Source organism: Hyperolius riggenbachi, chromosome 9, assembly GCF_040937935.1.
Source record: "Hyperolius riggenbachi isolate aHypRig1 chromosome 9, aHypRig1.pri, whole genome shotgun sequence".
Classification (NCBI taxonomy): Eukaryota; Metazoa; Chordata; class Amphibia; order Anura; family Hyperoliidae; genus Hyperolius; species Hyperolius riggenbachi.
In genome coordinates, this window is record NC_090654.1 from 254571296 (window position 1) to 254586534 (window position 15239).

Genomic DNA, 15239 nt, shown 5'->3' on the forward strand with positions numbered 1-15239 from the left:
TCGAGCTAATCACCGCCCAACATGACCGACCCCGCCTCCCACGATAGGCTGAGCCTCCGTCCCAACCATTAACCCTTTCTATCACCCTACTACCCGGCTCAGGCCGCGCCAGGGCATCTGACGCCACTGCAGAAGTATTAAACGCAATAGCCAATAGCCCCGCGTCTAGGGTCTCACCCAATTAGAGCGCCGTCAAGTTATACCACGTGATATTTGTTGTTTATTGTGCCCGCCAATGAGAGGGCGGATGTCCACGTGACAGGGATGCGCTATGTGATTGGAGGAAAACTTTGTTTGCTTGGAAGGTGATGGGCTAGAGAGAAGGCGCCGCCCATATGTTAGTTTTGTCTGTCTGATTTATGATGGAGGGAAAGAAAATTGGATCAACCTGGATTTCAGCTAAGGCTAAGCAGAGTTGAGCGGCGATGTGGCCGAGGATCTGTGTACGTTCTGTGGCAGGAAGGCAAGTTTGTAGGAGGAGGCCTAAAGGTGCCCATACATGATACAATCTTATTTGTATAATTTTACTAAATCCTATGTAGTAGAAGTGTAAACTAAGAATATTTTGGGTGCATATTTTTGTAGTCCCTCATATTATATAAAAGTAGAAAGATTGGACAATCAAGATTGTGTCTTTATGGGTATCTTCAAGTTTTTCATTGCCCAATGGAAAAACGATTGGAAGAAATATTGGACATGTTGGAAATTATCTATCCGGGGTAAAAACGTATGGTGTATTCTCAGCATTAGAGGTGCTCAGTTACTCTGGGTTCCATGATCCGTCTTCTGACAATACACCATACAATTTTCTGTTAGATTTACCTGCCAGATAGTTGGAAAAAATCTATCTGGCAGGTAAACCTAACAGAAAATTGTATGGTGTGTACTTAACAGCCTTTGATGAATTGATGCCCTGCTAGGTACACACCATACAATTTTCTGAAATCTAAAATCATCAATTGGGCCCATAATAAAAATAACCAATCTGATCATTTCAGAGAAAATCCATTTGGAAAAGCAGATCGATGATCCGATCATTTCTTGTTTATAGGGACTGCAAGCTCCTCTCATAGGCATGCCTTTAAGGCTCCGACCAGTACTGCAAAGTACTTAAAGATGCATACCTTTCCGTAGGTTGTGCTCTCCACTTTCATTTGATGCCTGAATCGCCGTTCTACACCAAATAGATTTCATTCGATTTCAGTTTAGAAATCGCGGCTGCCATCTTGGCTATGTTATAACTTCCGGGTCACCCCTGTCTTCTCTGTTAGAGAAGTGTAACACTGATTAAAGCTGGAAGAGGAAGTGACACGCATGGCCATTGCAAGAGGCTCCTCCAGAGGGGTCATAGTACGACTTTGTTGGAAGTCGTCTTTCTTAACCTCCTTGCCGGTTATCCCGAGCTCAGCTCGGGGTAACCTGCCGAGGAGGATTCCTCAGGCCCTGCTGGGCCGATTTGCATAATTTTTTTTATACACGCAGCCAGCACTTTGCTAGCTGCGTGTCACTTACGATTGCCGCCGCTCCGCCGCTACCCGCCGCATCAGAGGGTGCCCCCCCCCTCCGAGACCCGTGCGCTGCCTGGCCAATCAGTGCCAGGCAGCGCTGAGGGGTGGATCGGGACTCCCTCTGACGTCACGACGTCGGTGACGTCATCGCGCCCATCACCATGGCGACGGGGGAAGCCCTCATGGAAATCCCGTTCAGAACGGGATTTCCGGATGGGCATATGCGCCGGCGGCGATCGGCGCATACGGGGGGACGCCGCAGGGAGGGGGGAAGCATGTAGCTAGCGCTAGGCTAGCTACATGCAAAAAAAAAAAAAAAAAACACCCTCCCTGCCGTGCGCAGCAAATAATTAGAACGGCAGGGAGGTTAAAGGCATACCCATGAGAGGTGCTTTATTAGTACCATCAACAGTTACTTTCCAATATGATCTGATTGATCAATTGGAAGGAAAAATTGGATCATTAGTGGGCAGCTTTGTTTTCTCATCACCGCTGTTGGACTCCAAATGCTGTAGCTTGGGTTGATGCCACATCCTTTTGGAGAGATCTTTGTGCAAAGTATTTCATGCTTCACAATATTTTTTTCATTCCAGAAGTCATTTCCCGTGAAGATATGGACTGGACACAACTGGATGTGCCCCCTCGCATTATCTCTGCTGTCAGTAAGGGTAAGGAATGCTTGTGTTTGCAGAGAACCAGTACAACTAAACAATTGTAATCATCTAAATTTGGGTGAAGCAGTGAGCCAAGTTGCTGTACTCCACCCCTTTTAAAGAGACACTGTAGCGAAAAAAAAATTATGATATCATGAATTAGTTGTGTACTACGGATAATTACTAGGACACTAGTAGCAAAGAAAATATTCTCATATTTTTATTTTCAGTTATATTGTTTTTTTTATAACATTGCATCATTCTCTAATATTTGCAGTTTACACACTACTCAGCATTCTAAATGATTTTACAGAGCAGGCTAGTGTACTTTTGAACTGTTCTCTGCAGAAAAAAAATACAGTGACAGACACTTGCGATAATAAGCTTAAGAAGACAGAGCTCTCTTCGACTTAGAAAGTCATGGAGCTCAATGGCTCTTTTGCATAGATAACAAGAGTTTCTTAACTCTTCCTGTACTGGAAACAATATTAGACTTATGTCTCTGCTCCTAATGTTTTACATTTTTAGCTGTACTACACATACAAATCATTATATTATAATTTTTTTTCCCTTCAGCGTCTTTTTTTTTAAAGATTCTTTTTATTGAATTTTTTAAAAAGAACAATTTAAACATATACACCATTCTCACACGCAGGTGAGTATCAAGAAACATTTAAAGACAGAGAAACATACACATGAACGTGCTTCAGTGTCTCTTTAAGGCTTCTTGCACACCAAGACGTTGCATTAGGTGGCACGTTAAGGTCGCATAACGTGCACCTAACACAACGTATGGTGCTGCAAGAGCCGACGGTAGAGTGAGCCGCGTTAGGCGGCTCGAGTCCTATAATGTCTCCCAGAGTGGCGCTGATTGGCCAGCGGGACCACGTGATGCGGAGCGAGACACTCCGCATCACGTGGTCCCGCCGGCCAATCAGCGCCCGCCAGTGCAGTGAATATTAAGTAGCCATGTGCGCGGCTACTGTAGCTGGCTCTCTCCGCCTCCTCTCCGCCCCCCACTGCGCATGTGCAAACAGTCTAACGCGGCTATAGCAGCTCCAACGCCGTAGCATGCTGCACTTTGCACAGAACGTGCAGCGTTATGCTGGGTACACACGATGAGATTTCCCGTTCGATTCCCGGATCGATTCGATTAAATCAAACATGTTCGATTGGATTTCGATCGATTTTTTCATGATAGGTATGCAAAATCGACAGAAAAAATGATCGAAATCCAATCGAACATGTTTGATTTAATCGAATCGATCCGGGAAACGAACGGGAAATCTCATCGTGTGTACCCAGCATTACATGTAACGCAACGTGGGCTGTGTTAACAGCCCACTTGTGTTACATTGCTGTGGGTTGGGGGAGCGTTACAGGCGCACTAACGTGCGCCTGTAACGTCTTGGTGTGTAAGCAGCCTAAAGGGTTTCGGGGGGGGGGGGGGGGGGTTGAAAGTAAAAACGGACACTTATCTGGGGCTTACTGGCCCCCTGCAGCTGTAATGTCCCATGCCATCCTCCTATGATCCACGGTTCCCTGCCGTCGGTCCCGGTCTGATATTCGTCTAACACACGAATAGTGCTCGCTCCCATGCGCAAAATCGGCACATTATAGCTGCAAGGGGCTGGTAGAAGCCCCGGGTATGTGTCCGTTTTTCTTTCCAGACACCCCCCCCCCCCCCCCCCCTCACAGAACCCCTTTAAGGTCACATTAATTCAGCCTGGACAATAAGAAACATATTACACATGAAGATATCATTTCATGCAGAAAAAAAAATATTCTTTTTTTTTTTTTTTTACTTTTAGCAAATATTAAGTCTAGCAGAGACGTTTTAACTTTCTCCATCGGGGATTTGCAGAAGATTACCCAGCTCTCCATTGGCGACATCCATCAGCTGCAGAAGGCAGTTTCTGTGTCTCTGCAGAAACATCCAGTTCTTACAGGTAATGTTGTTCCTGCTGCGACTGTAACTTTACTGTAAAAATAAATACATAAATTAAAAAAATCACCTTCTTAGGCAGGCAATACACTTGCCACTGGGACGGGGCTGGGATGGGGGGGACAGGGGTGTTTGTTTTTGCAGCAAGAATTTTGAATAGAAACGTGCTCAGTATGGATAAACAAAGCGGTAGGTTGTCCAATTGTATTTTTCTATGTTTTTTACTGCGGGGAAAAACGGAATGCAGATCAATGCGCTCTACTTCAAGGACAAACGCGGCCATACTGTGCCTGTGCGAGTACAGCACAGCTATGGCCGAGTAAGCCTGAGCCGCTCATGCACGAGTGGCTCCGTGCTACAGCTGTGCTTGCATGGCCACAGCACGGCCGCACTCGTGCCAGAAGAGGAAGTTGGAAGGCTGTATTGGATCCAGAGCCTTCTCTCTCCATAAGTGAGTTTCAAACTTTTTTTGTTTTGTTTTGTCGTCTTTAAACCATAAAGCTAACAGTTTGACCACAGCCCACCCTTCACTGTGTTAAATGAAAAAAGAACTTAAACCTAAATACGTTTCTTCTGATTTAATGCAAGTTGTATGCAACTTAGAATTGGGCTATTCAGATGCTCTTCCAGACAATTATAACTTGCCCAATTCCAAGCAGCGTACAATATAATTTTTCATGCAAGTTAGAAATATTAGCATCTCACGGACCATATCTGGGACCTATAATATTTTTTTGTGTGATATTATTGCCCTTAAACCTCCAGTTTCCATAGTTAAAGTGAACAGAGGTAAAAAAATAAATAAACTGATCAGATAAAAATTCTATTTATCCTCCTACTCCTAAAATGACTTTTTAAGTATCCCATAGTTTGCTTTTATATGTAAACATTTACAAAGTAGGTTAAATGTTTTACCGTCTCTAATCTGTAGAAGCCTATTAAGTGTCCCAGAGTTAAAATGCATGAACTATGGACCTTTTTTATCTCTCTCCCTGCCTTTAGAAATTGTACTCTGCCAGGGAAACGTTTATGGCTGTAATTTGCTTTTAAGTGGATGTTTACTTGATTCTGGACAAGGTACAGACAAGGCAGAGGCTGTCACTTCCACGCCTAGAAATTAACTCTTTCAGACATCAAAATAAAACAAGTAAAACAGCCTGGTTAGTAATATGTTCTGCACTGTACATACACACGTTTATCTCATCATGTCACATGTTGCCTCGGTTACACTTTAAGCCCAATTATTTCTTGAAGTACTGTATGAAGTGTAATGTTTGTGGGGCGGGGGGGGGGGGGGGGGGGTCTGCATGTTTCTGTATCTTCCTTGTCTTACAAAGCAAGAGATCTAATGTTTGTTTAAATTCGTCAACTGACAAAGATTCGAGGTTTACACTATGATGTAAATTGACATTTACTGTATGTTCCTAAATTTCCCCTCTATACTCTCTGGGCTCTGACATTTGCAGAGTCTTGTATATTATTTAATACTAGTAGACCTAATAACAATCACAGCAAAAAAGATCTTCGCGCTAACACGCTGAATAGAACAGCTTCCAACAAGTTGAATAGTGCTGACAGTGAGTGCACGGTTCTGCTCCTGGCGTTTGGGAGTGTGCAAGGATCTAAGTAGAAAAGGAGCGCTCCATAGTGCATTACTGTATAAAAGTTTTTAATCGCAAGATAAAAAATGTACTTACAAAATAAAAAGAGATTTTGCGCTTATCAGCGGGCAACCTCCGCTCTGGCTCCCCTTTGCGTTTCGTCCTTCCGCTTCTGTGGCCAGCAGTGCGGACTCATCTGATGAAGGCGCAGAGCGCTGAAACGCTTAATGACGCTGTAGCCACGCCAGGACCGAACCCCGCCCACCCCCTAGCGAGACGAGCATCAGTCCGATAGAGTACGCACTGTTGGCCACAGAAGCGGAAAGACGAACCGCAAAGGGGAGCCAGAGCGGAGGTTGCCCGCTGATAAGCGCAAAATCTCTTTTATTTTGTAAGTACATTTTTTATCTTGCGATTAAAAACTTTTATACAGTACTCTGGCTCCCCTTTCCGGTTCGTCTTTCCGCTTCTGTGGCCAACAGTGCGTACTCTATCGGACAGATGCTCGTCTCGCTAGGGGGTGGGCGGGGTTCGGTCCTGGCGTGGCTACAGCGTCATTAAGCGTTTCAGCGCTCTGTGCCTTCGTCAGATGAGTCCGCACTGCTGGCCACAGAAGCGGAAGGACGAAACGCAAAGGGGAGCCAGAGCGGAGGTTGCCCGCTGATAAGCGCAAAATCTCTTTTTATTTTGTAAGTACATTTTTTATCTTGCGATTAAAAACTTTTATACAGTAATGCACTATGGAGCGCTCCTTTTCTACTTAGATACTAGTAGACCTAAGCCCATTTAAAAATGGGTCCTAGGTCTGTGTTTAAACCCCGCCTCCCTCCCCTCTCAGCCCCCCGGGACCGACGCACAGTCACCGCGCCTGCGCGCGTGCCCGCCGCACGGCCCCCTGCCTATCCTGCTCCCGTACAACGGCTGTCCCTGCAGCACATGCGCAGCAGCACGCAGGGACACACACACGGACATGGGACGCAGAGCCGAAGGGGTTGTATTATAGGGTGTTTGACAGACTTAGTTACAGCAAACACTGGTGTGCAAATATTTGGACGACATTGCTGTAAATCAAACAGAAGTTTCCTTTAAGTTTCTGCTGTAATAAGTGAATGAATAGGACTGGTTGTTTCTTCCTGCGCTCTGGGATGGTTTAGATCAGTGATAGGCAAACTTGGCTCTCCAGCTGTTAAGGAACTACAAGTCCCACAATGCATTTGCCTTTACGATATAAATCATGACTGTCAACCTCCTGCTATGCATTGTGGAAATTGTAGTTCCTTAAAGAGACCCTGTAACAAAAAAAGTCCCCTGGGAGGTACTCACCTCGGTAAGGGGGAAGCCTCAGGGTCCCAATGAGGCTTCCCCCTCCCCTGTAGCTGCAGGCAGTCTAGCGCTGGCTCCCCTGAAGTGTCCCAGAATCCTCCCTTGACAAGTCTGACAAGCGCTGATTTATTTACCTTTTCTGGCTCCAGCGGGGGCGCTGTTGCGGCTCGCCGCACGGAGATAGGCGAAAATAGCCGATCTGCGTCAGGTCCGCTCTACTGCGCAGGCTCAGGAGACTTGCGCCTGCACAGTAGAGCGGCCCGACAGCGATCGGCTATTTCCGCCTATCTCCGAGCGGAGAGCCGATACTGCGCAGGTTGGCTGGAGCCCGGGAGGTAAATATTTACATCCCCGCCGTTTGAGGATTTTCGCCGTCGCCGTGGGACCGAGCTGGATCCAGAGGCTCCCCCCCCGAGGTGAGTACCCCCCAGAGGAGTGTAAGAGAATAGGAGATGGGCACCCACACAGCTAATAACCTCAAAAAACCAGGTGGTTTCCTCCACCTTAAAGAATGTTCAGATAGTAATGCATATCATAAATTCCCACATGCACCATGTCAGTATAGGTAAGTAGTAATTGTAACGAAAAAACAATTTTTTGGTCTCGAGGAACCCCTACATTTATTTTTCAGGAGGTATGGTCTTTAAATAGGTTAGGCTGCTAATTTCACTATCTCCTATTACACTGCCACTCATTATACTGTCTCCTGACCCCCCAATTTAGTGCTTCTTGTTACAGTACCACCTATTATAGTGTGCTCTATTATACTTCCCCCACGATGGGGTAAAATGCCAAGGAACCCCTGCAGAGTCCTCAAGGAACCCTGGTTGAGAAAGCCTGCTCTATAGGGTTGTGTTTATGTCCATTTTAGAGAGGGGGGTGGTTTTGATATTTTTCGATATTTTGGGGTAATTTAATATACTATATGTATGGCTTTTATCCATTGATGGTTTGATATTTGTTTAATAAAGTTATTCCTACATGCACCCAAGAGTCAGTCGATTTTCGTTACAATTACTACCCCCCAGAGGAGGTTTTTCTCATTACAGGTTTTCTTTAACGAGGCGCTGTCAGCAAAAACCCACATACAAGTAGATAAATACTTGCTCTACTTACATAACATATGTATTGCACTGCCCACATTTTGATTTTTTGTGAATTTTCGATACTAAAAAAAGAGAAAATCCTTCTTAGGATTCTCCATCTTAACTGTGTCTATTTTGAAGCCAGTCTTGATGTATTTTCCTCCCTTACTCTCCTCTGCCTGATTGTGTATGCATTGCCCACCCTCCTCATAGTCTTCAGGCACTCCCACCCAGCTCTGCATTAGAAAGTACATTTCTCAGCATGAGAAATATTGGCCAATCAGAGAGGAACAGAGGTATAGCGGGGAAAACAGGAGGGAAAGAGGCTTCAGCCAATCACGCTGCATTACTTAAGTCTGAGGGGAAGTAAAGAAGAAAAAAAAACAACTCAGCATGCCCTGCAACTTCCTTTGTGCTGCCAAATAAGAGCCATGGAAACTGGGGAATGTTGTTTTATGGATAGGAAAACTAATAGTGATTTTAAATTTTTGGATTGCCTGGTTAGCATCCTATCACGATTTGTAGCAGCAGAAATCATGGACTCCTAAGTGATGTTTTTACAGCAGCCCCGACACTTGGACAGATCTACGTTACCACGCAGTTCTGCGTCGACGTGCAGCCGAATGGAAGTTATATAAGTCTTTGGCAACGCGTGTCAGTGTGAAACACCACCGCAGGTTTTACGCATTGCGCATGCATGGAAGCATATTGCAAAAAAATATAGCCAATGCACGTGATCGCATCGGTCACAGTAAGTGAGCCTCACCTGCTTGGCCAGCTGCCTGATGGGAATTAACCGCGTCCTAACGTGATAACCCCCAAAGCAGGGCCGGCCCGCTCATGAGGCGGGGTGAAACATTTGCCTCAGGCGGCACTTCTGGAGGGGCGGCACCCGCCTGTCCATGAGGCCGGCCACCGAGCTGGAGGGGTAGTGGGCAAGAAGGGGGTATAGGGCCTAGCGGCGGGGAGGGGGGTCGGACCCCCCCCTCCCTCACCTGGGTCCCCCATCTGCGCTCCCACTCCAGCTTTAAAAAGTTAAGTAGCATCCACTACTAGTAAGAGGCAATGGGCGGGGATCACTCACCTCTTCCACGTTCCAGCGTGCGCTCCACTGTCCTGCAACGCCGTCCACTTACAACACAGTGGGCAGCATTGCAGGAAGTGACGACAGTGGAACGCATGCTGAAATGTAGAAGAGGTGAGTGATCCCCGCCCGTTGCCTCTTACTAGTAGTGGCTGCTGCTTAACTTTTTAAAGCTGGAGGGGGAGCGCAGCTCAGGGGACCCAGGCGAGGGAAGGAGGTCCGACTTTGCCCAATACCCCCCTCCTGCCTACTACCCCCTCCAGCTCGGCGGCCAGCCCCCGCACCCACGACTTAAGTAGGGTGGGGGGGGGTGATTTTTTCTAAGTTTGCCTCAGGCGGCAAAAAGTCTAGGGCCGGCCCTGCCCCAAAGGCCTGTTTTTGGCGATGCGGACCGCACCGCTGACGCCAATCTGCAGTGTGAAGCCGGCCTGAGGGAAATGATTTCATAAAAATCACCCATAGCATCGCTCCCAACTGTCCCTCTATTGGAGGGACAGTCCCTCTTTGGAAACCCTGACCCTCTGCCCCTCTTTCTTCCTCATTTGTGCATCTTTCAGGACTGATGTACAGATCTATGTAAATTATATGTATTTTCTTACTGAAAAATGTGTTTATTAGACTCTAAACTTTATTCCCATCCTTTAAATTGATATATTTCCTATTTTCAAATGTTAATTTGAAGGAAACACCAGGATAGAAAAGACCAGTGTGGTTTGAATTTTAAATCAACATATTGTTCTTATGAAGTCTTTATGGTATGCACGACTAGGGGTGTGCCAGGGGTGTGATTAGGGGTGTGGCTTAAGTGTCACTCTTTCTAATCTCAAAAAGTTGGGAGGTATGCCCATAGCATTACATTAGCAAGAGCTTTTCTAAAAAAAAAAAAAAAAAAAAAAAGATAATAAAATTCATTGTACAATTGCAGCAGCTCAGGTGTTACTTGCGCCATTAAGTCATAAAAACTTGCAGTGAAAAGAAAAGTTGTCATTTGTTTGAAGCTCTGTTTCCATTTGTTTTCAGCGCTGCAGCTTTTCAGTGAAAAGAGTCGGTTTCCCTCTCAGCACCAGAAACTGAGCCTCGGCTGTGACGTCCTCAATAATTTCCTGCGAGGAGGGCTCCCCCTGGTGGGCATTACAGAACTTGCAGGAGAGAGCTCAGCTGGGAAGACTCAGATCGCTCTGCAGCTGTGTTTGTCTGTCCAGTTCCCGGAGAGCTACGGTGGCCTTGGAGCTGGTGAGAACATTAATAGTCACTAATGTTAGATACAGTGGCGGCTCCAGGAAAAAATTTTAGGGGGTGCTATGCAGGTGCTGGACCAATTTCCGGGGGAGCTGACGACCTGCGGCGCGCAAAGCGTGGCGCGGCAAAAAATGGGTGTGGCTACAACCTGCGGCGCGCTAAAATGGGCGTGGTCATGGCCGGGTGAGGGCGGGGCTAACTGTAATTTAAAGTGAACCCAGGGTGAGAGTGATATGGTGGCTGCCATATTTATTTCCTTTTAAACAATACTAGTTGCCTGGCAGCCCTGCTGATCTATTTGGCTGTAGTAGTGAACTGAATTACACCAGAAACAAGCCATGCAGCTAATCTTGTCAGTTCTGACAATATTGTCAGAAACCCCTGACCTGCTGCATGCTTGTTCAGGGTCTATGGTTGAAAGAATAAGAGGCAGAGGACCAGCACGGCAGCCAGGCAACTGGTATTGCTTAAAGGGAGATAAATATGGCAGCCTCAATATTATTCTCACCTCGGGTTCCCTTTAAAAGTGCAACGCAAAGACAGAGGGCCCAAGTTTTGGTGACCCTTTTCCCAGAAAATTCACATAATTGTGCAGGTTTTCTCAAGAAAATACACGTAATGTGAGCAGATTTTAACAAAAAACACGTCCAATGGCCCCAATATGCACAATCGTTATCAGATATGGCCCCAATATGCACAATCGTTATCAGATATGGCCCCAATATGCACAATCGTTATCAGATATGGCCCCAATATGCACAATCGGTAGCAGATATGGCCCCAATATGCACAATCGGTATCAGATATGACCCCAATATGCACAATCGTTATCAGATATGACCCCAATATGCACAATCGTTATCAGATATGGTCCCAATATGCACAATCGTTATCAGATATTGCCCCAATATGCACAATCGGTAGCAGATATGGTCCCAATATGCACAATCGGTAGCAGATATGGTCCCAATATGCACAATCGGTGGCAGATATGGTCCCAATATGCACAATCGGTGGCAGATATGGTCCCAATATGCACAATCGGTGGCAGATATGGTCCCAATATGCACAATCGGTGGCAGATATGGTCCCAATATGCACAATCGGTGGCAGATATGGTCCCAATATGCACAATCGGTGGCAGATATGGTCCCAATATGCACAATCGGTGGCAGATATGGTCCCAATATGCACAATCGGTGGCAGATATGGTCCCAATATGCACAATCGGTGGCAGATATGGTCCCAATATGCACAATCGGTGGCAGATATGGTCCCAATATGCACAATCGGTGGCAGATATGGTCCCAATATGCACAATCGGTAGCAGAAATGACCCCAATATGCACAATCGGTAGCAGAAATGACCCCAATATGCACAATCGGTAGCAGAAATGACCCCAATATGCACAATCGGTAGCAGAAATGACCCCAATATGCACAATCGGTAGCAGAAATGACCCCAATATGCACAATCCGTAGCAGATATGACCCCAATATGCACAATCCGTAGCAGATATGACCCCAATATGCACAATCCGTAGCAGATATGACCCCAATATGCACAATCAGCATCACCTGAAAAAGAAAAGAAAAACCCATTTACTCACCTACAGCCAGAAGACCTTCTTTCCCGACCTCCTGTCCCGAGTCCCGACCTCATTGTGGCGCGCAGCGCCCGCGCGCCCACGATCCTCTTCCTTCCCGACGTCACGACGAGACTTCCTGCCTGCATGCATGCAGAGAGCAGGGCTACGGGAAAATGGCCGCCCGAAGCCATGCACTGCAGACTCGAAGTCTGCAGAACAGGGCTCCGGGCGGCCATCTTACCGTAGCCCTGCCTGCTGCTCCGTGCTGCCGCTGTGTGAACTGACTTGGCGTCTTTTAGACGCCTGAAGTCAGTTCACTCCAGGGGGTGCTTTGGGGGTGCCTGGACAATTCTAGGGGGTGCTCGAGCACCCCCAAGCACCCCCCTGGCACCGCCCCTGTTTAGATATATGTCAGGGACACAGAAACTGTGAGGGGGAAATTGTAAATAAATGTGCAGTTATCTTCCCACTGCAATCCACCTGCTATCCACCTGCTTTAAAGTGGTCTGAAACTCTGACATAACATGCAATGAAAATGTGTTTTCCTGCGTTTTTATTACTCACAGTTATCATATTTGCTTTTGTGCACACATAATATTGTCTGTCTACAAATTACAAGTTTCCAAAATGTAATTTATCTTGCCCTGAATGCTGCCATTGCATTTTCTTCCAGTCTGGATGCGGATCTCAAGCTGAATAGCCTTTGCATAGCAGGACGAAGTGCTGTATTTAACCATTTCACTGATGATCTGCTACATTTTTTTTCTGGGATAGTAGCTTTGAAGTTGTAAGGAATATTTTAGAGCAAATTAAAAATGCTGACTTTCAGACTACTTTAAACCAGGGACGGATCTAGGGGGGGGGGGGGGGGGGGCAGGCGGGTATCTTGCCCCAGGCGCAGTTTGTTGAATTCTTAAAAAGGCGGCAAAATTTGGATGGGGAATGGCAGTTTAGGCGCCAAAACTTGATCTTTAGGTGCCAAAACCTGACCTTTAGGTGCCAAAACTGGATGGGGAATGGCAGTTTAGGTGCCAAAACCTGACCTTTACAACTCAAAAGGGGCAAGCAGCATATCTATTAGCTTAATAGCCATATCAATTAAATATAGATAGTCAGGGGAAAGGTCAACGACCTCAAACGATTCATAAGACACAACAACCAGAAAAAGGACCACCTGACATCATTATAGGTTCATTAGAGCAAAAAAGGAAAAATCCAGGATATAATTGGATGCAAAAATATCTTTATTGATAGCCACTACAATTTAAAAACAATTAAAACCATGAGACCAACCGGGACCAATTTATCCCTGTATTAAATATTAAGAAGAGCCTGATACCAAAAATATATATGTGTATATATGTGTCACAGTCTGAGTATCCTGAGATAATAAGGCACAGTATCAAGACAAAAATTATCAATATTTGTAATTATATATAAGTGTATACTGTGTCGCAGGAAAAGACTCAGACAGGGGGCACATATGGGGCAATCCCAGTATCAACAAAATAAGCGCCCACATACAGTCTGCCACTAATAAAGTGCTAGTGCATATAAATAAAAATACACATACAATACAAATACATTTTACTTACAGATTAGGGGTGTGGCCATGGGGGCCAAATGTGCGCCCTCAGTGGCCAACCTCTTTCTGGGTTGGTGGGAGAGAGAGTATGTGTGGGCGTCGTCGCTGGAACGATTCCACCCCGCTATTGCTTTTTCCTTTTTTGCTCTAATGAACCTATAATGATGTCAGGTGGTCCTTTTTCTGGTTGTTGTGTCTTAAAAACCTGACCTTTAGGCGCCAAAACTGGATGGGGACTGGCAGTTTAGGCGCCATGACCTGACCTTTAGGCGCCAAAACCTGACCTTACCCCAGGCGCAACTTGGTCTAGATCCGTCCCTGCTTTAAACTTTCCCTTAAGGCTGGTTTCACAGTGGGACGTTACAGGCGCACGTTAGAGCAGCCTGTAATGCAGCCCACCGCACAGCAATGAAAAACCAATGGGCTGTTCACAGTGCCCACGTTGCGTTACTTAGTAACGCTGCGCCATAAGACAACGTACTGCATGCAGTACTTTATAAGCGGCAGAGCCGCGTTAGACTGCTTGCACATGCTCAGTAATGTTGGGGAGGAGCGGAGAGCGGCCAGGCACATGGCTAATTAATATTCACTGCACTCAGTGACGTGCAGTGTTTACTTCCTGGAGCGGCCGCTCTGTGCGGCGATTGGCCGGGCGTGACCACGTGATGCTGCATGCGCACAAGAGTACGCATCATGGCATCACGGACGCCAGAGTGAGCTGCACAACGCGGCTCACTCTGACGTCCACATCAGAGAGCATACAGCTATTCCAGTCAAATGTAAAGAGGCACTGTAGTGAAAATAATGTAATGAATAAAATAGCTTATTTATTTTACAATATTCATTTACACATTATTTACTCCGTGTTTGGCCATTGTAAAATCTCTTCTCACCCGATTTACATGAACTTTATCACCAGTGGCGACTTCAGCTTCAAATTTTGGAGGGGGGGCATAATAGCTGGCTGGTGGGGCTCATTTGGGTGATCAAAACTGATGTTTGTATGACAAGCTTTCAGATATTATTTGTCTAACTCGGGTGATAAAATTAAGGCTAACTAATTCAGCAATGGTAGGAACCGAATGTAATTTCACACACAGAACTCAGAGGAGGCTTTTGAGCAGAGCAGATTGTCCAAATAATGGTGCTATTATTGAAGATAAGTTACTTACACATGTATTTGGCTAGTTGGCTGGCGTGCTTCAATCCTTACTACTTAGCAAGCTGCTCCTGTGTGGACAGATCACAGACAAATCACTTCAGCCCCCTGACTGTGTCTCATGACTCTACAAGCAAGGTGAGGGGAAAGAGGCAGGAGTGAGAGCAACGGGGTGTGTTTAATTCCCTACCTTAGTAGCTAAGCATTGCTGGAGACTAGAGCTTGTATTGTACAGACAAGAAGTTTTAAATCAGGATTATTATCCTGATTCAATACTTCCTGTCTGTAAAAATCAAGCTTTAGTTTATTGGCTAATTTAAAAGAAAAACAGTAATCTTTAAGCTTGTAAACCTTCTTTAGACTCTATTCATTTTGACTTATTCTAGAAAATACAATCAGAAGGCGGCAGAGAGAATTTTTGCAATTTGCAAATAAGAGTGTCACACAGATACATTAATTAGAAGGTAT

The 15239-nt window shown here is 45.8% G+C and overlaps 2 protein-coding genes across 3 annotated transcripts in view; one reads left to right on the forward strand and one right to left on the reverse strand.

The window, feature by feature from the left end:
• The first annotated feature begins 23 nt into the window (after positions 1-23).
• XRCC3 (X-ray repair cross complementing 3) overlaps positions 24-15239 on the forward strand; it is a 29646-nt gene continuing 14430 nt past the window's right edge. Inside the window, exons 1-4 of one of the 2 annotated variants that reach the window (XM_068254338.1) lie at positions 24-463; positions 2102-2176; positions 3973-4110; positions 10220-10432. In XM_068254338.1, coding sequence (XP_068110439.1) covers positions 2122-2176; positions 3973-4110; positions 10220-10432 — 406 coding nt within the window. In that variant the 5' untranslated portion in view covers positions 24-463; positions 2102-2121. The remainder of the gene's footprint in view (positions 464-2101; positions 2177-3972; positions 4111-10219; positions 10433-15239) is intronic. The other variant, XM_068254339.1, reaches the window with a different exon arrangement.
• The window catches only part of KLC1 (kinesin light chain 1), a 203042-nt gene continuing 191927 nt past the window's right edge, over positions 4125-15239 (reverse strand). The window contains exon 16 of the mRNA XM_068254334.1: positions 4125-4142. Coding sequence (XP_068110435.1) covers positions 4140-4142 — 3 coding nt within the window. The 3' untranslated portion in view covers positions 4125-4139. The remainder of the gene's footprint in view (positions 4143-15239) is intronic.